Raw genomic sequence first — 25,832 nt, 5'->3', positions numbered from 1 at the left:
AAAGATTCAAACTCAGATCAATTAAACTAGATAGGAGCTACTGCACCACTGCTGAGTTGACTGCACATTGTGCAAAAATGTTTACCAGCTGCTTACACAGACTGGAGCCTTCAGTTTCCAGTCATTTGTCAGTGTCACATTAGGGACTCTACCCATACTGAAAGAGCTCCTCAGGGGGTAAAAACCGATTGAAAAAATGCCTCATTTTTCAATGCTGATTCTTGCCTCCTCCCTCCTGGCTGTGTTCATTCACAGAAAGCTGATTAAGCCAAGTCAATATCCACGTTCAAATCCACTGTCCGCTTGGCTGTTATCTTTGAGAAGAAGGGGCCAGTCTGTCCCCTAGGGGATGGAAATCAGGCCTGATCTGGCCTAATGACTCACAGCAGGCTGCTGATCTCCCCTGGATCCCAGCCAACATGCTGACTTAGCCCATGGACAGATAGCATGATCTCTGACCTTAATGCCTTCCATTGGTGCTCACAGTGGACACAAACACAAACACACACACAAATACACACACACAAAAAAAACAAACCAAAAAAAAAAAACCAGCAAAGTATCAGGGTAAATTATGGTTTGACATTGTTGCCCATGAATAAGTGGCTGGCACATTTTTCATGTATATCACTATTACAAAAATATGAACATACAGGCCATAATCTGGTCTTCTAGTGATCTCTCTCTCTCTGACTAATCTCTCTCTCTGTTGCTCTCTGTCATTCTCCTCCTCTTACTGCAGTGCATACCTGCCCCCAAACACACAGTGCAGTTTAATGTTTTTCCCCTCTCTTACATATTAATTACCAAATCCTTTACAAATCCAATCAGATAATGGAGTGGCAGGGGTGGAGTCAAGAGCAGCAGTGAATGCCACTGCCTCACAGCCTCTAGCTTGTAGCTTGGCATGTGGCAGGTAAGCTCCCGATGCTACGAATAGAGGATCAGGGGAAGAACAGCCCAGTGCGGGTCTCACCACCATCACGCATCCTAAATTAATCATCTCCCCTTCCTCCCTTCACAGCTGAGTATACACCCTTCACGCATCCGATTTCAAGCCAGGTGACGCCTTCACCTTTCATGGAGCATACTCCGCTCTAGCCAATTACGTTAGGCTGGTCCGCCCACCCACCCGCCCACTGCTCTTGAGGTGCCGAGGGACATATGCATCGCTGCTTTTATGCTGCTGTGGCAGAATAAGTAACATTGACCTTTCCGCTAGAAGTGGCACATACGAGACTAGCTTCCTGATCACAGGGGTAATGGAGTATGGCCAATGGCATGGTGAATGTCAAAAAGTGTCAAGCTGTTTTGGAGGTGGTGCAGCTTGTGTTGTCTTATTTATGAGGCCTTACAGAACACTCTCATTGGGTGCTGATAATATAACAGTGTATTTGACTGAAACAGTGTATACTGTATCCCTTATCCAATAAATAAACCATAACGCAACATAACATTCTTCAGGGGAATTGCACAGATTCCAGTTTCATAACCATCAAAACGTTCAGAACTATAATCTCGTACACGGACCAAGACACACAAATGCGCGCGCACACACACACAACCTGCCTATTCTCTCAGACCGCAACGTCTGTCCATACAAAAAATATTCACATTGTCACTTCAGATCTGTGAATGACCCCTTTATTAGTGGGCAGCAGTTAACTCTCTGATCCAGGAGACAGCAGTCTGAATCAGTTCTTCTCATGCTTACACAGGTTTCATGTTCAAACAGACCAACTGCCCTCTGGGTAAAGAAAGACATACTTTCTACTATATACTCTGATAGTCTGATAGATAGGGGATGATTTTTAAGGACAAATCATGCTCCTCTTTGGACCAAACGTTCAATACAGCATACAACACCATCAGTGTACTAGTAGTCTGCAGTGCTGTGATGCAGTGTCTCTGAGCAGACAGGTCTTCTGCAGAATCCCAGAGTGATGTATGGGGGTGGGGGGTTGAGGATGAGTCTAAATGAGCATGCCTCAGGGTTCGTTTTTCCTCAGCAGGGTGAGGGCAATGAAGTCAGGCTGATCAGAACAGCTTACCTCCTGCCTGTCTCCTTTTTCACAGGGTACGAAGACCTAGGATGAGGGGAGCTCGAGTGAATGATGGTGTTTCTGGTGATCATCCTGGTGAATACCTCCCACTGGGAGAAATGAGTGGGAGAATGAATGACATCAGCCTGGCTTATTATGACATTCTGGGCCAGCGCAGAAGACTGCATAAACAGTGAAGCGCTCACAGTGAGGTGAGGATAAAACAATGTATAACTGCCACCCCTTGCGACTTTTATTGTCACTGCAATTCAGTCCAACAACACGCTACCTCTGCATGTCATCCATAAGTTGGGAATTCAATTTTGGGGTGAAGTCTGTCAGCATCGTCTCCAGTATTGAACACATTAATTACAACTGACTACATTACAGGAGCACTAAAAACTCTATACTGTAGCTATATCTGAAACAGTGTAGAAAACCAAATACAAATAATACAGTAGGTAAACATTGTTTTATGGCCAATGTAGAGTGCTGATGTTCAAAAATAGACCTAACTTCACATAGTTCACATCAAAACCTGTACTGTTAGTGTATTCAGCAAAATCAGAAAGTAACAGAACAGCAAAGTTCCCTTTAATCCCCACCAACATCACTAGTAAGCAAAACCACGATGAAGATCACAGTCAGCACCCACTGTCTTTGTATGAGTGTTCCTTAGTAGACCAGTTTGGAAAAGTTGGGTAATGTACTTTAGAAAATGTTGCATTCTCATTTTAATTGCTATTAACTTTCAAAGTGTATAAGTAAGTTAAAATAGTTAATAATAATACTGAATCTAGTAATTAATTATTATTTTTATTTAAAATTGTTTAAAAACCAAACCGTATTTGTGTCCATGATTGTTAAGCCATGTTATTACATCCAGCAGATGTCGCTGTTCTCCAGAGATTCAGAGATCTTTTGCAATTTTTGATACATGAAATTCATGACAGTATAGTCTGGGACGGTTTTCAAACTCTGAAGTTGGCCATTATTTCAGCTGAATCATGCTGCAAAAACCGCAGTGTGACGTGCTGACTACTGTATGAAAAACAATAGCAGCGATCAGATTTCCCAGTTGAATACAAAAATTCAGCAATAATTATCACACTGATCACGCTGAGTTTATGTGATGTCAAAATGTCTGCTATACAGAGCGGTTTGCGCCTCCCCCTAACTGTTTAGGCAGTCACTCAACTTTCAAAACGGCTCACCATAATCCCAGTGCAACCACTCACTCCCTCTAGCTCTCTGCCGTACTGCCAAGACGTTTAGGCGGAGAGGCAGCTTCTCTAGTTTTGCGATGCATCCGCAAATGCTCTGAACTTCAACAGTAGAGATCGAATTCTAAATGTAACATCCTCTTGCCTAGCGAAGCCTCCTCATCAGAAAAACTTTCCCAGGTGTGAAACGGTACCTAAAGACAGGTAAGACTAAATATTGCTCATGCGTCAAGAAAAATGAAAGATATAAAAGTACCATAAGCCTCCAGTTTATTGCTAACAATGAATGAACACAATAATGTTATGTGGCGGGAGGGTGGGTCATTTGGGGTTGTGTTTGCCTTGGTTAACCAGGGTCTGTTGGATACTTTACCACAGAGCAATAAAACTCTCTCTCTCTCTCTCTCTCTCTCTCTCTCTCTCTCTCTCTCTCTCTCTCTCTCTCTCTCTCTCTCTCTCTCTCTCTCTCTCTCTCTCTCTCTCTCTCTCTCTCTCTCTCTCTCTCTCTCTCTCTCTCTCTCTCTCTCTCTCTCTCTCTCTCTCTCTCTCTCAGACCATGGTGAGGACTTGGGATGTGCTTGTGATGCTTGGCTACCTGTGGCTCAACTCTTGTTTGTGCCAGACCTCTGCTCCTCAAGACGACCAGCTAAAGTTCCGCCTATCCGGCTACCCACGCAAGCACAATGAAGGAAGGGTGGAAGTCTTCTATAGGGGCGAGTGGGGCACTATCTGTGATGACGACTTCACTCTCTCTAATGCACATGTGTTGTGCCACCATCTTGGCTTTGTGGAGGCTATCAGTTGGTCACATAGTGCCAAATATGGAGCAGGCACAGGTAGGTATTAGAGATGATGTTCCCCTCAGTGATTCTGAAATAAGTGTGTTTACAAAACAGCTTAATGCTGTAAACATGAACTGTAGGCTACTTGTTTATGGATTGCATGTCGCAAAAAAATATATATATATAAAGGCCTGACAACCCAAGACCAGCGAAAATGTCAGTGAAAAAACAAATAAATAAATAAAATATAATTACCATTCTGTAGTAAATTGATTCTTTTTATTGTCACATTGGATGTGTCATTGCTGTTTGTCATTGCTGTGTAACCTACAATTTTGCTATGCTAAATATACCATTGCCCTATGTCTGTATCTGCAGGTAAGATCTGGCTTGATAACGTGGTGTGCACAGGCACAGAGAACTCCATTGATAAGTGTGTGTCTCGTGGCTGGGGCAACAGTGACTGCACTCATGAGGAGGATGCAGGTGTAGTCTGTAAAGACGAGAGGCTGCCTGGGTTTTTGGACTCCAATGTTATCGAGGTAAGTTTGAATTCCCATTGTATCAGTCAGTATCAGTCAGGTGTGTGATGTTACTGAATGTTCTTGTATGTTCGTGCTCTTTGAGAATCACAGACACTGGGAATGACATTGAAAGTATATTCAAATATGCAGTAATTGTTTGATTGGATGTTGGCATGTTACACTGAAATGGTAAAGATAAGTACACTGTTAAAAGGTCTTTGTCTTTTTATGTATTTTCACATGCCAATTATTTACTCTGAAATGGTTAAAGCAAGTAAGTATCTTCTTAGAGAAAAGACAAAGAGGATAATTCTGTCAAAGCAATGTCATTATTTGATTGAATCCATGCTATGCTTGCAGCTTACACCAGATAAGACTTAATGTGGGTTTTAAATCAGAGGAACTGGATGTAATTTGATTATTATTATACAGGATTAGCTTCTTATTTAATAAACCTTTTCATCTTTTTAACTTTCTTTTCATTTGCTCAGGACTGAAAAGGAAATTCTATAATTCTCCCCTTCCTTTCATTTTCTATCTTTTTAACTCCTCTTTCTTTCTCTCTGTCCTCTCTCTCTCTTTTCACTCCCCCTGTCTCCAAACCCCCTCCTCTCTGCTTTCCTCCCACATTCTCCAGCTCTCCAATTTCCCTCTTTTTCCCTCTTTCCTGCAGAAGGATGTAGGGTTTAACATGGGGGTGAGCATTCTGCACCGGTGCCAGAAGCCTTTACTGTAACTTAGCCTCTTATGACCTGCCTCGCTATCTCTGTACTGGGAGAGAGAGAGAGAGAGAGAGAGAGAGAGAGAGAGAGAGAGAGAGAGAGAGAGAGAGAAGAATGAAAGAACACAGAGAACTAGAGAAGACAATTAGAAGCAGCTGCCTAACACTGGTCTCTGCACACGTGCACACATGCACGATCTCTACGAACTCTGAGCATAGAAGTTTGCAAATGAGTGATCTCGGCTTTCAAATGTAGCATAAAGTCATCAAAGAATGTTAGAATAAAGAGTTTTCCATAGGTGTTTTTTAATCTGAGATATAAAAAACCCACAAACACACACACACACACACACACACACACACACACACACACACACACATATATATATATATATATATATATATATATATATATATATATATATATATATAAAAAATGCAGACTCAACAAAAGCCGTGCAAAAAATAACAATCCCCTGCCACACATACATGCTGTCTCACTGTCTGCTCCTACAAAGACAAGCACATTTTGGCACCCGTCCAGCAGGCTGAGTGTGTGACTGTGCCTGTGCTTGTGTGCATGTGCACACACTACTCTCATCTGGACCACTCACAGATGGCCACAGATGGTCTTGCTTTCTCAAGCTAATCTTTGGGAAAGTGAATCCATGCTTATGTCCAATTTATGGACTATAATTCCACATGGGCATCTGTTTACCAGAAAATTTTGTTTTGAAGTTGGATGTAGTGGTATCTGTTGGAGTTTGATGGCCTGCATCACTTTCAGCAGAGTATCCTGCCCAGACTTCCTGACCACCACAGTCTATCCCTAAAATAAAACATTTACCAAATCACTCCCTGTTGAAATAACTAACTTGTTTTCTTGCTGATCACACTCTACTTGACTGTGGTTTGATAGGAAAAAAATGCAATAAACCCAAGTAGTTAATTTCCATGTTAATCAGGATAGGGCTGTAAGGTACTTGGACATTTGTAAAGCTGCTTTGTGAGAACATCTGTTTTAAAAAGTGCTATATAAAAAAATTGATTTAATTTGATTCAAGTACTGAGCTGTTAGAAAGTGTGTAGAGAGCCCTGAGAAGTCACACGTGTGAGAACTGAGTGTTTTATACTTCTAATTTGTTTTACACCACATTTAATTTTCCTGTAATAGACATTTCCACAAGTGATACATAGTTTAGCTTGTGGCTTTAAACTACAGAGCTTTGCTAGCTCTTGAAAAATTGCTAGTTCTTGAAAAATTGATATTGGATATCTTAGTATTATCCTGTGGTTTTTAAAGAGTAGTCTCATTTCTTAATTTGACCAATTCTTCCCAATCTGTGGTGCTGGGGTTTGCTAAGAGTTGGCATTTCTACCTCGAGTGTACAGCTCATTACCAGCCTTGTAACAGAGCTGTGTGTTCTAGATGCAGGTGGATGAGAACAGGATGGAGGAGATTCGCTTGCGTCCTTTGTCCACTGACGCTGGTGCCCGATTGCCCATCACCGAAGGTGTACTAGAGGTGAAGTCTAAAGAGGGTTGGGCTCACATCTGCAGCTTCGGCTGGACCACCGAAAACTCCCGTGTGGTCTGTGGCATGATGGGATTTCCCTCAGAGAAGACCATGGGAAAGAAGAGACACAGGTAGGAGATCAGGCTTCACCTGCAGGTACAGAGCAACATTTTTTTTACATGACACCATTGAGGCAGTGCGCTGTGTATAGTTGATTTAGAATTACAGCATTTGAGTTGTGGCTGTTATACTCCTTTGGCTGTGGAGGACAAATTGTGAATTGCCATGGCTTGACAGTGTTTAGACATGATTAAAACAGACCTTGAACATTGAGGCCCTGTTTTATTAAGCTCTCAAATAACAAGTTCTAATTTCGTTATGTAACAGACTGTATTTACTGCAGGTGTTTTACTAAAGAAAACCTACCTAAAAGACTCCATGATACTATTTAAATAAGGTATTTATGTGTCCCAAATGTTCTCCATAGCCATGATGAAGATGCATGTCAAGTATCAGACAAGAGGTGTCACTATAAACTTCCTTATTGACCGAATCACTGTGGTGACCATATCATGTTTTTTTTTTTTGCTTTGAATTAGAGCATGTAGCTAATTATTCTGGGTGTCCATCAATATCAATTGGATCTATGGTTTCACAATGAAGTCAGAATAAAAATTGCTATTCTGCTAGCTGGCTGGCCAAGTGACTATCTGATCATCTAGCTAGCTAATTAACACACTGAATGAGTGTAATTTAGATACACACAGGCAATACAGAGAGTTGGTGCTTTTTTAAAGTCTGCAATATCTGTGGATGCTTATACTAACCCTGAAAAATTGCTATTGTGCTGTTAACTATCCATTTGTGTTGCTTGCACTGTAACACAATGAGGCCTGCACGAGGTGACCCACAGTATTTTTCTGTCACTGCACTATATAGTAGGGACCTAAAATGTGTCTGGCTGGGAGTTCTAAAATGCCTAAAATATCCAGGACTTGGCTTTCTTTTCACGTTGACACTTGCTTTCTACAGTTTCCGTACATTGTGTGATAGTTTTTGCATTGATTTCACCATTCTGTATAGGTCCTGCATTCTTGCACAGCACAGTCCATCACATACACACCCTACACACAACCACTGGTCAGACTGCTTCTCAGTGTTTGTGTAGCTGCTTCATATTGCCAGAGAAGATACAAGAAGTGTACCTTCCGTATGATCTTTTGAATCATTATTTAACGGTGTCTAAAAGTGTACAGTCGTGGCCAGAGGTTTTGAGACTGACAAATTTTGGTTTTCACAAAGTTTACTGCATCCTTTTGTCAGATGTTTATATGGTATAGTGAAGTACAATTATAAGCATTTCATAAGTCTTTTAAAAACCTTTTATTGGCAAATACATCCAGTATAAGCAAAGACTTAAGGGTCAGCGCTGACCCTTCTTTTTCAAGACTTCTGAAATTTGCCTTGGTTGGCATGCTGAATACCAGCTTCTGGCAAAATCTTGACTGGCAACCCATTCTTGCCTAATCAGTGCTTGGAGTTGATCACAGTTTCTGTGTTTTTGTTTGTCCATCTTCTTTTTGAGGATTGACCACAGGTTCTCAATGGGATTGAGATCTGGGGAGTTTCCTGGCCATGGACCCAAAATTTCAATGTTTTGTTCACCGAGCCACTTGGTTATCACTTTTGCCTTGTGACACTGTTGCCTTGTGCTCCGTCGCGCTGGTAAAAGCATTGTTACTAAATTTCTCCTGGATCGTTGGGAGAAGTTGCTCTTGCAGGATATTTTGATACCATTCCTTATTCATGGGAGTGTTCTTAGGCAAACCTTTGAGCAAACCCACTCCCTTGGATGAGAACTTGCTCAGGAATGGCAGAAAGCAGGTGTGAGTGCATCTGTCAACACTGTAAATATTAAGTATTTTCTTAAACTGGATGTATTTTCAAGTTAAAAAACTTTAACTTTTGAAATGCTTATAATTGTATTTCACTATACCATATAAACATCTGACAAGAAAACTGAGGCAGTAACTTTGTGAAAACCAAAATTTGTGTCAGTCTCAAAACTTTTGGCTGCGACTGTACAAATACACAGCTGATAGTGATGCTCTGAAGGTTGGGCTCATTATTTCCGTGTATAGCATCCATGTGATCAAATAATTTAATCCTTATGCTCACATCGCACCACCTAAACTTTAAAAGATTAAATGACCGTTTAGGCCCATAAGTCTAATAAAACAGAAATAATAATAAAAAATAAATAGATTAAAAGTAGTGGATCTTTATAGCAGCTGATTTTCATTTATTCTATGACTATGAAAATATATATTGTTTTATTTTACATGTTTTTTAAATGTAATTTTATTTGTAAGGAGCAGCTAAATGGAGAGGGATAAGATTATCTGACCATAGAGACTGTGAAGGCAATTGTTACCGGTCAGGTAAATAAGTCTAATAAATAAAACTGTTAAAAGTTACAGTATCTCATGCCATTATTCTAGTGGTTGAAGGTTTTACTTTATTAATTTCTTTTGCGGCATGTCTAACACCTTAGTGGATCCTTTTAGTTAGGATCTGTGGCAAGAAATACTCATTTTGGGCCAGCAGCATTAGAACACGCGCAGAAATCATAATAGTAACAATGAGCGTTTGCCAACTAGTTCTGATTAGGAATCAATCCTTAGAACAGATACCTTCATGCCTGAAGTTACACTGATGTGTTTTCATTAAGTTCTAAACGAGATCCTCCATGCTGCTCTTTGGCTCGCTCTCTCTGTCTTTCTCTCTCTCTCTCTGTCAGTCTCTCTCTCTCTCTCTCTCTCTCTCTGTCAGTCTCTCTCTCTCTCTCTCTCTCTCTCTCTGTCAGTCTCTCTCTCTCTCTCTCTCTCTCTCTCTCTCTCTCTCTCTCTCTCTCTCTCTCTGTGTGTGTGTGTTGAAATAGCCATCCAGGTTGTAGAGCAGACACTCAGATTCACACCAGATGGTGAAATGTAAGCAGAGACTGCTGTGACAGACCATGTTCATCGGCAAAAGGGAATGTGTGTGTGTGTGTGTGTGTGTGTGTGTGTGTGTGTGAGTTCATACGAGAGAGCCAGACAGAGAGAGAGAGAAGTGGGAAAAAACTATACAGAAGGGAGGAGAGAGACAAAACTGACACAGAGAAACTGATAGTCTATAATGGGTGAACTCTCTGAGTCAGTTACTTCAAAAAAGTGACTCATACCCTACACAATTAAGAGAGCATCCTGCCAAAATCGCTTTGGATTTTGGTTTATTATAGTCTATACATTGATTAAACAAATGTACAGCAGGTTAGGTACTTGGTTTTTTTATGTGGCTTTTTTTAAGATTAAATTTAGCTGGATTTTGTGGAAATCAGTTAATAAAAGCATTGTTTTTTGTGACTACTGATATTTTTGTTTCAGTATTTTTGTACCTGTCCTTACTGTGGTTCTAGTGTTAATATTTTTAATACATTTTATAAACATTTTTCTAAACATTATAAACATTTTGCTGTTCCCTTATTAGGAGTATTTCACATTAGAGAACAGATTAAGGAAATTAATGAAATTAATTAATTACTTTATTAATTAAAAATGAAAGGAAAATAAAAATTTGCTTTGTTTTATTTTTTCTGCCTTATTGCTGAATGATTTTGAGATGATGGACACAGAATCATGCAGAGACAGACACACACACGCGCGCGCGCACACACACACACACACTCACTCACACACACACACACGCACACACTCAATAGCACATACACCCATACACACAGGTACACAGGCGGATTTGAAAAGCGTGATGACTCACTGCCCAGCAATGTTCTGTAAAAGCAGACTTTTCATGACCATGGCATCTCTCCAGATACCAACTAAGAGTTAAATCATGAAAAAAAGCTTTGGTACGTGTCAGAGCCTGTGAAGAACGAATACTGCGTGGCGTCTTATAGATAGATATAGATGGACAAGGTAACTGAATATAATCTGAAATTAGAATTTGAAAACAAAATATTATTGTAGTAATTAGAAATTAGAAATCAGTCAGGGAGTGCTGTTAAAGTAATTCAGATGGTAAATGAAGCATAAACTCACTTTGTGTCAAAGGACAATTCTGCTGTCTGTGTTCATGTAGTAATGAAGATTTTATTCTTTTACATTTAAATGGAGTCATACTGGAAAAGAAATTTCAGCATTCCACTTTATACTCATGTTGCTTTCTTACATGGGACCTTTGTTGATGCTAAGCTGTTAGAATGTTAGAATGCTCAAACGAGTTGAGTGGGTGATCCCAGATTACCCCATTTTACCAGTCACTTTCTGCGATCAGAAAAATTATGTTCACAAACTATTTATATGCTCACACTATTTATATGATGTCTTGTTTATTGCATTGAACTGTCTTAAATTTGTGAGATAGTTTTGGTTTTGGAATGTTTTCTGTGTATGTGTTTGCTCATCTATCCATGGTCCTTCTCTCCGTAGTCACCCAAGCTTATACAGGATTCACTCCGTGGCCTGCACTGGGAATGAGGCTCACCTCTCTGCCTGCACCATGGAGTTTAATAAGAACATTAGCGCCCCCTGTCCTGGTGGAGGACCTGTTGCAGTCCGCTGCATGGCTGGGCCCCAGTTCATTCAAGGTCTTAAGCACAAGAGAAAGCCACCAATGGTAGGCCCGTCCTATTAGGGGACTGAATTGTGGCTAGGAGCGCAAGGGGCACTATAGCACTTACCCACTGATAGCTCCTTTAGAAAACCTTAAAAAATATGTTAAATCAGGTTGTGCTAAAATCCTATTTGAGTGCAATTTTTAATCAAAATCCAACTGTACCAACCACAAATGATCACTAGTGTTGTTAAAGTTGCAAAACTAAAATTCTCTGCCTCTGGCCCAGTCTAAGGTACGTCTGAAGGGTGGTGCCAGGGCTGGCGAAGGCCGGGTGGAAGTGCTTAAGGACTCTGAGTGGGGTACAGTGTGCGATGACCACTGGAACCTGCAGTCAGCCAGCGTGGTGTGCAGGCAGCTGGGCTTTGGCACTGCTAAAGAGGCTCAGACGGGGGCACGCATGGGCCAAGGTGGGTTATACTCGTCCAGCAGTGAGCACCTTTTAGACTGATAACTGTAAGATCTTTAACCACTTTACAGCCTTATACACTATCACACATAGATGGAATACTGAGTTTTGCCTTGTGTGCTTAATATATGCAATATATGTCAGTACCTGAAGCCAGGTCTGTTATTATGGAAGCTTGTTATTGCACAGGGCCCTGTTTCTCAAACAGCTTGTACTGTTAAGATCATCTTAAATAAGAGAACAAGTGCTCACTGTCATACTCACTGTAACGTTCAACAGTGATCTTTGTGTCACTTTGCTTTTGGGAAACCGAGCCCAGTTCTTTTGGGATGGTTGAACTGAGCTTTTACAAGTCATACAACATAATATAGTGTAATGGCAAATCCTTTGTGTAATCTTATTAAAATATGAATGTATGAGTAACATTTAGGCATTTCACAGACAAACAGCCCATTCCACTTATGAGAGACTGCTCCAGATATTTTCCCGATGGAAACAGATTACATGATGTGTGTAACTCCTACACAGGCATCGGTCCTATCCATATGAATGAGGTGCGTTGTCATGGTGATGAGAAGAGCCTGTGGAAATGCCCTCACAAGAACATCACTGCCGAGGACTGCAAACATATGGAGGATGCTTCTGTGAAATGCAACATTCCTTATATGGGCTTTGACAAAACGGTCAGATTATCTATGCTTCTAGAATCATAGTATCAGCTCATAGGTTAATAAAGTGAAGGGCACTTAATGGATGCCTACGGTATCTTTTCATAGAAAAGGAAAGCTGGAAACCAGAACATATAAGACTTTTGTAAAACTGAGCTATTTAAATTAATATGTAAAATTTATTTTGTATAACTATTATAATTGTGTGTGGCATAACTGTATAATTGTGCGGCATTAGGTTCTATATGATTTGTTTTATTGTTAGTATTACTTTAAAAAAATGTATTAACTTTGCATTTTAGTTTGCTTTCTGCTAATAGACTATTGTTGAAACATACCATATTGGCTCATTTATGCAGTCTGCAAATACAGTTAGAGCATGTCATGTGCACGTGGTTCCAGAAGGGACTAGATATTATACACACATTGTTCTTTTTGTACTTTGAGGAATAATGTTTTTTGTGGTTTGCTTGAAGCTAACAAACTAATGTATCTCAACCTACCGTCACTATGAAATTAATGAAGAGCACAGGGCTTTATTTGAATGGAGTAACTAGAAGCCAACAGTTGAATATAATCATCTTTTTACAGGGCCCATCAACTAAGAGTATTCAATCTGTGATATTTTGTCTAACCAAGAGATGTCTTGTGTGCAATATACTATGCATTAATGTATATAAAATATTCATTGCTAGAGCAAACTACCTCTAGGGCTGAACTGCATCTGACCTTCTGGTTCAAACAGCCTTCCTGGCTATTTGACCACTGCCCTTTCTGTTCTTTTCCACTCGTTCACTGCTTGCCGCTAACCCTAACCCAGATCCAGCTGACCGGGGGTCGTACACTGTTGGAGGGCCGAGTGGAGCTCCTGGCCCATAACACCAGTGGTTTAAGGCAGTGGGGGCTGATCTGTGGGGATGGCTGGACCTCCCGCGAGGCCATGGTGGCATGCAGACAGCTGGGGTTGGGCCATGCCAGCAGCGCCCTCAGAGTAAGACGCTCCCCAGAGATTTACCCTCCAGTGGAGTTTGTTCCAACTGATTTAACCCACACTTGGCTCTAATATCCTTATGCTCTGGAAGACTTTTGTAAGTTGAATCAGATGTGGTGGATTAAAGTTAGATCTACACTCGGTAGGGAGGCCTCTTTGCATGAAGGACTTTGCTCCTTTGTGTTTCATAAACACAATACTGGAAGCAGGAGGAAACATGTGACAGTGTGTTGCCATTTATTGCAAGTTAGACCGTGGACAGCCCTAGACCAAATAACACATCGGTAACTGTGCAGTTTAGGGCTGAGTTTTAGAATACTAATATAATGTAGCGTTTGTAAATCAGAAGAGTCGAGACATGGGACCCAAAGACAGCAAGTGCAGACTGTTGCACAATTACTGAAATTTTTGAGAAAATGTCAGTAGTGACAGCAAATTATCTATGAGAAATAAACAGGGGAGTACTCTTATTAAATAGGAGTCTGAAGGGTTGACATTTGTATAGAACCTATGAAGCCTTACTGGATGTAACACTCTATTAAACATTACCAGCAAGCTTCACATAGTTGCTTAGTAGCAGAGCCCAAAAGGTCCAAAAAAGTCTCTTTTGCATAACATGAGCTTCATTATGCATCTTGCATATTAGTGACATATCTGATCATAATGGACCATACCATTATGATCCACATGGACCACACTATACCATTCAGTTGATAACTATGGGTGCTAGAGCGTCCAGTGGCCAAATTGAAAATTTGTGATACAGTATAGTATACTAATCTAAACTGCATATTATAGATTATCCACTGATAGCTCAGTGGACAGATTGCATGCTTAGCCCTTGCAGTGGGGAACTGTCTGCAGATCCGTATGGTCGGTGGCAGGACAGATCATGAAGGCAGAGTGGAGGTTCAGGTTGGGTCCAGATGGGGCTTTATGTGCAGTGATGGTTGGAGCACTAGAGAAGCCATGGTGTCCTGCAGACAGCTAGGCCTCAGCTATGCTCTTCATGCGATCACCGTAAGTAACAGGACTATTCCCAAGTTTAGGCAACTGTTAGCACTGTAAATACTGTGTACTACAACATACTGGCGCTATGTCATGGTAGATAAGAAAGGTGTAATAGACAGCAGACTGTGTGAAGAATCAAAGTGTTATACAACTGTACTCCCAATAATATACCACAGAAACACTGTCCAAGTGATTTAATCTTTTACTATCCTAATGAAATTATTGGATCTCATATAATGGTTACTCTAATCTTTAAGTAATGTGGCCCCTCTCATCTGTGTTACAAAGGAAACCTGGTACTGGGACAGCACCAATGTGACAGAGATGGTGATGAGTGGGGTAAAATGTCATGGAGATGAGATGACACTCACAGACTGTCAGCACCATCATGTCGTCAGTTGCAAGAGAACAGAAGCTCAGTTTGCTGCTGGAGTTATCTGCTCAGACTGTGGGTGATATGCAACATCAATAGGCTGGTCTTTCTGATTTCTCTATCAGTAGTCTGGTAGAAGAATAATCTGCAGCAAGAAAGAGAAATGCTTATTAAGGAAGAGTCTAGAGTGCTATTTAGATTTTGAGCAGTCACTGACTTTGTCACCTATCCATCTTCTCATCTCCCATAATTCCCAGCGGCGTCAGACCTGGTCCTGAATGCCCCTCTGGTGGAGCAGAGCGTCTACATTGAGGACCGCCTCTTACATTTGCTCTACTGTGCAGCAGAGGAGAACTGCCTCGCCAAATCTGCTGCCCACGCCAACTGGCCTTATGGACAGAGACGCCTTCTACGCTTCTCCTCTGAGATCCACAATATTGGCCGGGCTGACTTTCGGCCTCGCCTAGGCCGCCACTCCTGGGTGTGGCATGAGTGCCACAGGTAAATGCATGGGCCTTCTCACTGGTTTGGACTGTCTGGTTGGGCTGGAGGACACCCTGTTGATCACTAAGAGGGAACAATGAGAGAATGATTGCTGGAGGGGTGGTCAGTTAAAGGCAGCACGGTTATGTAGAGTTTGTGTTTGGCCACTGTTAAGGTATGTGCAGTATATGACTGGAACTAAAATAGCTGGCATCAAAACTCAGATTCCTACTAACTAAAACTGATATTAGCTTTGTAAAAGGAATCTTTTATGTTTTCTAGACTGATGGCATTTATACTGGCCCTGTATGTTTTAAATAAATGTATGCGCATGGGTGCAGAGGGAAAAATATACATAATTTACACAGCTGACATGGGCTGGGTCTGGTTTGTGTTAGACACAGTTAAAAGCTTGGGAGCACATATGGTATGCTCAAATAGTTGCCTTGTTTTAGAGTTGCTTGTATGCATGAAAGGAAAAGAACATATGGATGCATGATTGCAGTTTATTAACAGTGCTCAAGTTTTGTTTAAACTTAAATCTTGAATTGTATATATGGGAAATGATATGGAAAACAGAATAAAGAACTACTAATAATAACATGATATAATGTGGTATAATACACTGCCTGGCTCCAAAAAAAAGGTTACACACTCTAATAATTCGTTGGACCGCCTTTAGCTTTGATTATGGCATGCATTCGCTGTGGCATCATTTCCATAAGCTTCTGCAATGTCACAATGTTTATTTCTGTCCAGAGTTGCATTAATTTTTCCCCAAGATCTTGTAGTGATGATGGGAGATTTGGACCACTGTGCAGTCTTCTCCAGCACATCCCAAAGATTCTCAATGGGGTTCAGGTCTGGACTCTGTGGTGGCCAATCCATGTGTGAAAATGATGTTTCATGCTCTCTGAATCACTCTTTCACAATTTGCGCCTGATGAATCCTGGCATTGTCATCTTGGAATATGCCCGTGCCATCAGGGAAGAAAAAATCCATTGATGGAATAACCTGGTCGTTCAGTATATTCAGGTAGTCAGATGACCTCATTCTTTGGGCACATAACGTAGCTGAACCTAGATATGTCTAACTGCAGCAACCCCAGATCATAGCACTGCCCCCACAGGCTTGTAGGGTAGGCACAAGGCATGATGGGTGCATCACTTCAGCCGCCTCTTTTCTTACCCTGATGCGCCCGTCACTCTGCAACAGGGTAAATCTGGACTCATCAGACCACATGACCTTTTTCTATTGCTCGAGAGTCCAATCTTATTGCTCCCTAGAAAATTGAAGCGGTTTTTGCTGGTTAATCCCACTGACATGTGATTTTCTTAAGGCTACACAGCTGTGTAGTCCCAATCCCTGGAGTTCCCTTCGCATTATGCATGTGGAAATGCTCTTACTTTCACTATTAAACATATCCCTGAGTTCTAATGTTGTTTTTCTACGATTTGATTTCACCACACCACACCTCACGATCATTCAAGATTTTTTTCCGACCATTCCTTCCACGAAGATGATGTTTCCCCACTGTTCTTCCACTTTTTAATAATGCGTTTGACAGTTCTTAACCCGATTTTAGTAGTTTCAACAATCTCCTTAGATGTTTTCTCTGCTTGATGCATGCCAATAATTTGACCCTTCTGAAACAGATTAACATCTTTTCCATGACCACAAGATGTGTCTTTCGACATGGTTGTTTAACAAATGAGAAGCTATTCACTGCATCAGTTAGGGTTAAATAACTTGTTGCCAGCTGAAACATAATCACCCATGCAGTAATTATCCAATGGGAGGCTCTTACCTATTTGCTTAGTTAAATCCAGGTGGTGACCTTTTTTTTGGCCAGGCAGTGTACATTGTAGTACCTTTCTCAAACCCGATGTTGTACAAACCAAATAGTCCATTCATCTAGCATCACAATGCTTGACATTTTAATATAGCTAAAATATTTTTGTTAGTAAAGTAAAACTTCATTCATTGTTTAAGTTGTCACACTTTGTGTATCTGAAACTGATGCAGCAATGGTTCTTATGAATTGTAGGAGTGATTCTTGGTTTTTTTTGGCAGCTGTTACATTAATTTTATCATGTGAATTCTCAGTCTGTCAGTTGGTGGAATGTTTCAACTTCACTTAATCTGTTATTATTCTGGAAGGAGTTGTTATGAAAAGCAAAAATAACACCTTCCTAGACCAGTTTGCAGTGACAGATAATTCTATTCAGGTCTCCCAGAACACATTAGATCACTCAGTATTTATGTGTATTTCTGTGTGCAGTTTTAATGGGAAAATCTGTTGTGCTGGAAGCCATGGGGCATACAGAACCCATCTTCAAGCTTGACCCAGAGACAAGAGAAGAAGACTAGTGTTTACACCATGGTTTCAGTTCCACACTGATTTTGACCAGGATAACATTTTTTTTTTTTTTTAAATTTTAGATATGTTTAGGCACGTTCATAACCTTTCATGACCAAACATGAAAACGGTTTGCTCTAGGTTCATATCCAGAGATGGCTGTGAAGACACTAACCTGTTCTGCGCTACTAGTATTGCAGTACTGATTAAACATGTGTCTTCACCCACACAGGCACTACCACAGCATGGATGTCTTCACTCACTATGACCTGCTGGCTCTCAATGGCACTAAAGTGGCAGATGGTCACAAAGCCAGCTTCTGCTTGGAGGACACGGACTGTCATGAAGGTAGGATCGAGATGAGATCCTGGCTGCACTGAAGCCTTGTTATACATCTAGGACCATTTTTATATTTCACTAGGGAGTAGTGAAGGTAACTAATGGCAAACACTGTACAGCACACATCACACACAAAAAATACAGCACTGCTTCCATTGGAAGAATCCAATACGATATACCCCACTTTAGATATAGAAAATCAATAGAAAAAATGTAAATGATCTGATGACTGATTTACTGCTTCAGGTGTTTCAAAACGATACGAATGCGCTAACTTTGGTGAGCAGGGAATCACAGTTGGCTGCTGGGACACATACAGGCATGATATTGACTGCCAGTGGATTGATATTAGTGATGTTAAACCAGGAAACTACATTCTACAGGTAATATAAAAACTAAACACCTCATACAACCTACAAGAGGCACTTTTAGTGCAATCATAATTAATGTTTGGCTATTGTAATTACTACTTTTGCTGGTGTTGAACCACATTATAATGCCAAACTTGGTCCCAAAGGACCCCTCTGGACAGGCATGCTTAACTGAAAATGTATTAAAGATTGTGTTGAGGTATTGCACTCTTGTGGCAGGCACATGGTATTGCAACTACAGTCGGTTATTAAGAATCCGGGGAGCAAGACAGTGATAGGTGAATTTCCGCTGTAATTAATCTTTTGAGTATTCGGAAGGAAGATTAGCGTTTATGGTATTCAAGTTTAAAATTAACCTAGAAAACACAGAGTATTTTGCCATCTGGCTATAGATTTCGACCATATAAACATTTCACCTCATAAATAGATGGTTTTGCTCACTCACAGGTTGTACTAAATCCCAACTTTGAGGTACCAGAGAGTGACTTCACCAACAATGCTATGCGCTGCAACTGCAAATATGATGGAAATCAGGTCTGGCTGCATAAATGTCATCTAGGTAAGACATAGATGTGATAGTAGCCTAGATAAATACTGTATACACAGACTCAGACTCACATAAGCACACCACATTCTCAACAAAAGAAAGAGGTGCTTTAAAAACCCAGGGAACACATTTTAAAGTATTAAAAATGTTGTATGATACTAAAAGTGTTAAACTAAACACTCAGCAGATTTTTGATATTAGAAGGGGATGCTAAAAACACTATTGAAAAACAATCAAATTTGCTCATTAATCTTAACTTTAAACAATCTTGGCATGGTCCTAATATTCTATTAATCACACTTGACAGATTTATATAGAGCTGAATATGACGGTGCAAGGAGGGAGAATCTGAGTAGTACAACTGTTCATGAAACTACTGATCAGTAGATTGATGAAAATAATTCTGAAGTTCAGGCTCCAGATGTGTTGATTATGGGTGCTGACAGAATGGTAGGTTTTTATGCTTTTATCAAAATGAAAACAAAAACTAGATGCTTAGACAGAAATGCTCCGAGGATTGTGAAAAAATTCACAATAACATACAGCACTGACTAGATTTGTGTCATTGTAGTTTGAACACCTTATTCTACAAGATGCAATCTTTGTAATACAGAAATGATTTGTGTGAGACCTTATATGAAATCAAACATGTCTGCATAGAATACTCAAAAGCAATCACTATATTATATTGATCCATGTTTACACACATTACAATTGATATTTCAGTTTGACTAGGTAGTTTGCTCAGACTGAATGTGTTTGTGAGACACATCAGCTGTCTGACTGTTGAGACTAAAGCTTACGTAAACTTTACACAATTATAACGATGACCTATTTAAATGGGGAGAATTTCTGAATATATATATATATATATATATAATCTCCATGTATATATATAATAAATATATACACACACACAGTTGTGTTCAAAATAACAGCAGTCCAACATGACTAACTAGATCAATCACCGTTTTTGGTAGAAATTATATTACTACATGGCAAATAATTTACCAGTAGGTATAGCAGAGTCATAGAAAACCATCAGACCCAACATTCATGATATGCATGCTCCTGAGATTGTGTAATTGAATAATTAATTGAAACAGGCGTGTTCAAAATAATAGCAGTGTAAAGTTCAATTAGTGAGGTGGCCCTTATTTAAGGATGAAGCCAACGCATGTTGTACATGCATTTCTCTCTGAAAACCTGAGAAAAATGGGTCGCTCCAGACATTGTTAAAAAAGAACAGGATACTTTGATTAAAACGTTGATTGGAGAGGGGAAAACGTATAAAGAACTGCAGAAAATGATAGGCTGCTCAGCTAAAATGATCTCCAATGCTTTAAAATGGAAAGCAAAACCAGAGACGTGGAAGAAAACGGAAGACTACCATTCGATTGGATTGAAGAATAGCCAGAATGGCAAAGACTCAGCCAATGATCAGCTCCAGGGTGATCAAAGACTGAAGTTACCTGTGAGTACTGTGACAATTATAAGATGCCTGTGTGAAGCTAATCTATCGGCAAGAAGCCCCCACAAAGTCCCACTGTTAAAAAAAAAAGACGTGCTGAAGAGGTTACAATTTGCCAAAAAACACTTGGACTGGCCTAAAGAGAAATGGAGAAACATTTTGTGGACTGATGAAAGTAAGATTGTTCTTTTTGGATCCAAGGGCTGCATTTTCTCAGATGACCCCCAAACACTGAATTCAAGCCACAGTACATTCTGAAGACAGTGAAGCATGGTGGTGCAGGCATCATGATATGGGGATGTTTCTCTTACTATGGTGTCGGGCCTATTTATTGCATACCAGGGATTATGGATCAGTTTGCATATATCAAAATACTTGAAGAGATCATGTTGCTTTATGCTGAAGAGGAAATGCCCTTGAAATGGGTGTTTCAACAAGCCAATGACCCCAAACACACCAGTAAGCGAGCAGCATCTTGGTTCCAGACCAACAAAATTAAAGTTATGGAGTGGCCAGCCCAATCCCTGGACCTTAATCAGATAGAAAACCTGTGGGGGGACATCAAAAATGCTGTTTCTGAGGCAAAACCAAGAAATGCAGAGGAATTGTAGAAAGTTGTCAAATCATCCCGGACTGGAATACCTGTTCACAGGTGCCAGAAGTTGGTTGACTCTATGCAACACAGATGTGAAGCAATTCTCAGAAACAGTGGTTATACAACTAAATATTAGTTTAGTGATTCACAGCAATGCTAAATCCTAAAGATTTGCTTATACAGTAAATATTTGAGTTTGTGAAGAAAAATGCACAGCTTTTTTTTTTAACAGCCCAATATTCATTTTTTGTCATTTTCTGTAATTTAAAAAATATTTTTCTTCATGCTTTGATTTAGAGTATAATGTGCAGTGTTCCCAATGCATGGAAATAAAAACTATTAGAAGGATTCTGAGCTTTACTCATGTTTTTAAGCACACTATTATTTTGAACACAACTTATATATATATATATATATATAAAACATTTTACAAGTATTTATACAACTGTATCTTAAGACTCGAGAATTGTTCAGCTGTACCCTACAGCCCTGATATTTTTATCTTATAAACAGGCAAGTCAGTTTCTCTTGTTAACAGTGAGAATATTCATTCTTATTGCATTCTTTTCTCAGGTGATTCATACAGTGAGGAGGCTGAGAAGCAGTTTGAACTTTATCCTGGTCAGCTGAATAATAAAATCTTTTAACAGCAACAATCAGACCATGGAAAACCTTTAGGCCATTTTAGGAAATGTAAAGCTTACTACACTTAAGCACTTATTTATTCTTGTTGTATCTTGTTACTCATTGTATTTAGTCCTGATGTCAATCTCCAGCTAAATCAACCCAGAAGACACCACCTAACAAACAGCAACAAAGTAGCCAGTATCATGTCTTAAATCTATCCTGGCATGCCAGACTCACTAAAGGTCGATGGGCAAGGGACTTTAGAATAGCCCATTGTCTGTCTGAATAAACGGAAAAAGCTTAAGGGAAATACACAAATGAGCGCTTCCTCATTCATGTACCTGCCCAGTTAGAGCTTGTTTTCTCCTGACTGGAATGCTAGTCTTCCTATGCTGGATACATCATCTTAAACTTTCAAGATACGCTTGTAATGTCATGTACTTTGTTATAATGACTACATTATAATCATTGATATGTGCTTTAAACATTTTATACTTTGTTTTGGCTTGAGGTTCATTTTCCCCCACACAAACAGGATTTAGGCTATAAGGACACTTTTGAAAGTGGCTCAAATGCATTTACTTAAGAGAAAAAAAAAAAAGTTAATGGAATAGAAAGACAAACTAAAAGTACCCTTGTGTTGAGATACTAGTGACTCATGTTAAAGTTATAATTTTATTTTGTGAAGAGACACCATTTAGGCATTAATCCATTTTATAGATTAACACTAGGAAGGTGCATTTCAGATTAGATCTAGGACCACATGTTTGAACTCAATGCCTATGAGCTGCATCACTTATCAAACACATGAGTTTAAGACCTTAATCCCACAAAATGGTGTTATTCAAATCAGTCTTCAAGGTCCAGCTCCTACAGATTTATCCCGCACCTTTCCTCAGATTTATGTGAGGTGTCCAGCCTGTTACATTACTCAAGTCAACAAGGGATTACAAAACCCAGAACTGGATGCAGGGTTCAAATTTGAATACCACTGCCCTTAAACTTCTCACAAAGCTTATGTAACACTGGCAACCATGTTATAGACTACAACCAAGCACCATTTAGTTTAATTTGCATAAAGACCAATAAGCAACACCAATTGATACTTTAACCTGACCAAAGAATAACAATACTCAGAGGCTGTACTTAACTGCATGTTTTATTAGTATTAAAGAAAGTACAACTTGGAACACAAGTGACAGTAAGATAGATAACATATTTGAATGAGGGGGGGAGGGGGGACACAAAAAAACAAAAACAAGCTTTACTTAGGCCAGTTCCTCCTCTGCCTCCTCTTCAAACTCCCCTTCCTCTTCTGCAGTGGCATCCTGGTACTGCTGGTACTCAGACACCAGATCATTCATGTTACTCTCAGCTTCTGTGAACTCCATCTCATCCATTCCCTCTCCTGTATACCAATGCAGGAAGGCCTTACGTCGGAACATGGCAGTGAACTGCTCTGAAATGCGCTTGAAAAGCTCCTGGATGGCTGTGCTGTTGCCAATGAAGGTGGCAGCCATCTTGAGGCCACGGGGTGGGATGTCACAGACAGCAGTCTTCACATTGTTGGGGATCCACTCAACAAAGTAGCTGCTGTTCTTGTTCTGCACATTGAGCATCTGCTCGTCCACCTCCTTCATGGACATACGGCCACGGAAGACGGCGGCCACGGTGAGATAGCGGCCATGACGTGGGTCGCAGGCAGCCATCATGTTTTTGGCATCAAACATCTGCTGTGTGAGCTCAGGAACTGTGAGGGCACGGTATTGCTGACTCCCCCGGCTGGTGAGCGGGGCAAAGCCAGGCATGAAGAAATGCAAACGGGGGAAAGGCACCATGTTTACAGCCAGTTTGCGCAGGTCAGCGTTAAGCTGACCAGGGAACCTCAGACAGGTTGTGACCCCACTCATGGTAGCAGAGACAAGATGATTGAGATCGCCGTACGTGGGTGTTGTGAGTTTCAGTGTGCGGAAGCAGATATCGTAAAGAGCTTCGTTGTCAATGCAGTAGGTCTCATCTGTATTCTCCACCAACTGATGGACCGAAAGCGTGGCGTTGTATGGTTCCACCACTGTGTCGGAGACTTTGGGAGAGGGCACAACACTGAAGGTGTTCATGATGCGGTCAGGGTACTCCTCACGGATCTTGCTGATGAGCAAGGTGCCCATGCCAGAACCAGTGCCACCTCCCAGTGAATGGGTGAGCTGGAAGCCCTGCAGACAGTCACAGCTCTCAGCTTCCTTGCGAACCACATCTAGGACAGAGTCCACTAGTTCTGCTCCCTCTGTGTAGTGCCCCTTGGCCCAGTTGTTACCAGCACCACTCTGGCCTATAAAGAACAGTATTCATTATAAGCAAAGTTATAGGCCAGGAAGAAATATGCAAACCAGGCCAACTAGCAGTCAAATTTGTACTCATTTGAATGTCAGTGCAAAGTACTGATCAAATTGATTTCCCATGTTACAGTAGAACTGTTGGCCAAAACAGTATGTGGTGGGGGTGGAGATTACCAAACACAAAGTTATCAGGCCTGAAGATCTGCCCAAAAGGCCCAGACCTAACCGAGTCCATAGTACCCGGCTCCAAGTCCACCAGCACAGCACGCGGGACATACTTCCCACCTGAAAAACATTTCAAAAGTTCAACACAATGCAAAGCATGCCCAGATAGCTACAACCCATAAAAGGTGATATTTATATTGATAACATTAAAGTTCACCTGAGGCTTCATTGTAGTATACATTAATTCTGTCCAGCTGAAGATCACTATCACCATGGTAACTGCCGGTAGGGTCAATACCATGCTCGTCACTGATCACTTCCCAGAACTGCCAGTAACGAAAAGGGAGTTGTCATTAGTACAAATCGGAGACGAGGAGGATTTATGCTCAAAATGGAATACAATAGGTTTAATCAAGCAAGCGGACCCCAAATACGACCATTCACATTGGCTGGCTGTAGCTAGTCTCTCTTCCCATCTGACGTTCCACACAGGCAAAATGGAGTTTGCCAAGTCAGTGAGGCCATTTTACGCTGCTAAAGCCGGCCGGCCACATTCAATAAAGCGATGTCTAAAAATAAAAGGTGCATCCCACTCAACGGCCATAGACTAAAATATTTCGTTATTAAGGAAATATTTCTATTATTTCTATTAGAAAGTTATTGGGTGTTGGCGTAGCTCCGTGAGCGCACTTTCTATGAGCCGAACCAGATACAACCGGCCACATTACGACACAGCGCGCGCCACGCCAACACCCTTAAACACTGTTTCGCCATTAGTTAAGATCAAGCCGCTTTCCGGGGCGCAAAAAGGTGCAAAGAAAAACGCCACATGAAATACACTCGATATTTGCTATAGTTAGACTTGGTTATTTTCGCTAAATTAGTCCGAAAGCGAGTTCTCTCCCTCTCGCCCCACCCCCTCCCTTTTTTTCCGAAGCAACTCCCAAGAGAGACCATGTTTTCAGTCAAGAAAACGCTTTTATACGAAAACTAACTATTTAGTTATAGAAATCAGTTGTTAAAAACCTTGTGTTAACTTCCAAAAGAGTCTCGGCTTTCTATTACGGGGTTTTGCAGCTCAAGGCCTTCAGAGAGAAACAGGGCGGCTCCATCAGGATTACCACTTTGAATAAAGGCAGAAGAAAAGCCATTCATTTCTTACCTTGGCACCAATTTGGTTGCCGCACTGTCCAGCTTGCAAATGAACAATCTCCCTCATTCTGCGTCTTCGTTATAGACCAAATAAGCAACCTGGAACAAAACCTCGTCTAGCACAGTCCAGCAACAATGAGAGCGCAATTTCAGAAGTACTTGCACTTATTCAGTCTGGTGGCGTCGCTTGGATCATTACAACTCCAATTGGTTACTCCAAGTATTGCTCCCGCCTATTAGCTAAAATAATTGGTGGAAACGTTTGCCAGCCTCGCCTGACAGACTTTATGACCATTGGCTGGAGAAGGAGAGTCACATGTGATTGGCAGAGAACGTTACAACGACGTTTGAATTTTTTATGCAACGGTTAGTTCCGACAAGTAATTGGATTGGACAAGAGACGTTCCATGAACGCTGACGTATCACTCCGACGAGCAGGTGCGTTTGATTAACCGT

General features: G+C 40.7%; 2 protein-coding genes across 6 annotated transcripts; one reads left to right on the top strand and one right to left on the bottom strand.

Annotated features, from left to right (window-relative positions):
- The first annotated feature begins 3,262 nt into the window (after positions 1-3,262).
- Positions 3,263-22,215, top strand: loxl3a (lysyl oxidase-like 3a). 5 transcript variants are annotated; one of them, XR_003411059.3, is made up of 15 exons: positions 3,263-3,469; positions 3,819-4,101; positions 4,426-4,589; positions 6,722-6,939; positions 11,296-11,482; positions 11,709-11,889; positions 12,417-12,571; positions 13,377-13,547; positions 14,847-15,006; positions 15,189-15,432; positions 18,006-18,121; positions 18,359-18,495; positions 18,931-19,042; positions 19,338-19,480; positions 21,670-22,215. XR_003411059.3 is itself a non-coding variant. In XM_027016439.3 (15 exons), exons 2-15 carry the CDS (start codon positions 3,822-3,824, stop codon positions 21,741-21,743), a joined length of 2,355 nt encoding a protein of 784 aa, XP_026872240.2. In that variant the 5' UTR covers positions 3,263-3,469; positions 3,819-3,821; the 3' UTR covers positions 21,744-22,215. The 5 variants fall into 5 exon arrangements, 2 of the variants coding, with proteins under 2 accessions (XP_026872240.2, XP_026872229.2); XM_027016439.3 differs by lacking the exon at positions 19,338-19,480 and adding an exon at positions 14,412-14,567; XR_014117465.1 differs by lacking the exon at positions 13,377-13,547.
- Positions 22,216-22,864: 649 nt separating this feature from the next.
- Positions 22,865-25,546, bottom strand: tubb4b (tubulin, beta 4B class IVb). Its single transcript, XM_027016464.3, has 4 exons — positions 25,387-25,546; positions 24,442-24,550; positions 24,234-24,344; positions 22,865-24,052 (listed from the first exon to the last, which is right to left on the bottom strand). Exons 1-4 carry the CDS (start codon positions 25,441-25,443, stop codon positions 22,992-22,994), a joined length of 1,338 nt encoding a protein of 445 aa, XP_026872265.1. The 5' UTR covers positions 25,444-25,546; the 3' UTR covers positions 22,865-22,991.
- Between the last annotated feature and the right edge of the window lie 286 nt (positions 25,547-25,832).

This window comes from Electrophorus electricus, chromosome 16 (assembly GCF_041902795.1).
Source record: "Electrophorus electricus isolate QZ-2024a chromosome 16, ASM4190279v1, whole genome shotgun sequence".
Lineage (NCBI taxonomy): Eukaryota > Metazoa > Chordata > Actinopteri > Gymnotiformes > Gymnotidae > Electrophorus > Electrophorus electricus.
This window is presented reverse-complemented; position numbering and strand designations above follow the sequence as displayed.

Coding starts and splice junctions, on each gene's coding strand:
- loxl3a (XM_027016439.3), top strand. CDS start 3,822: ATGGTGAGGACTTGGGATGTGCTTGTGATGCTTGGCTACCTGTGGCTC. Junction 6,940..11,295: donor ATGGGAAAGAAGAGACACAG/GTAGGAGATCAG, acceptor TTCTCTCCGTAG/TCACCCAAGCTTATACAGGA. Junction 14,568..14,846: donor ATGCTCTTCATGCGATCACC/GTAAGTAACAGG, acceptor TGTGTTACAAAG/GAAACCTGGTACTGGGACAG.
- tubb4b (XM_027016464.3), bottom strand. CDS start 25,443: ATGAGGGAGATTGTTCATTTGCAAGCTGGACAGTGCGGCAACCAAATT. Junction 24,551..25,386: donor GCAACCAAATTGGTGCCAAG/GTAAGAAATGAA, acceptor CGTTACTGGCAG/TTCTGGGAAGTGATCAGTGA. Junction 24,345..24,441: donor ATACTACAATGAAGCCTCAG/GTGAACTTTAAT, acceptor AATGTTTTTCAG/GTGGGAAGTATGTCCCGCGT.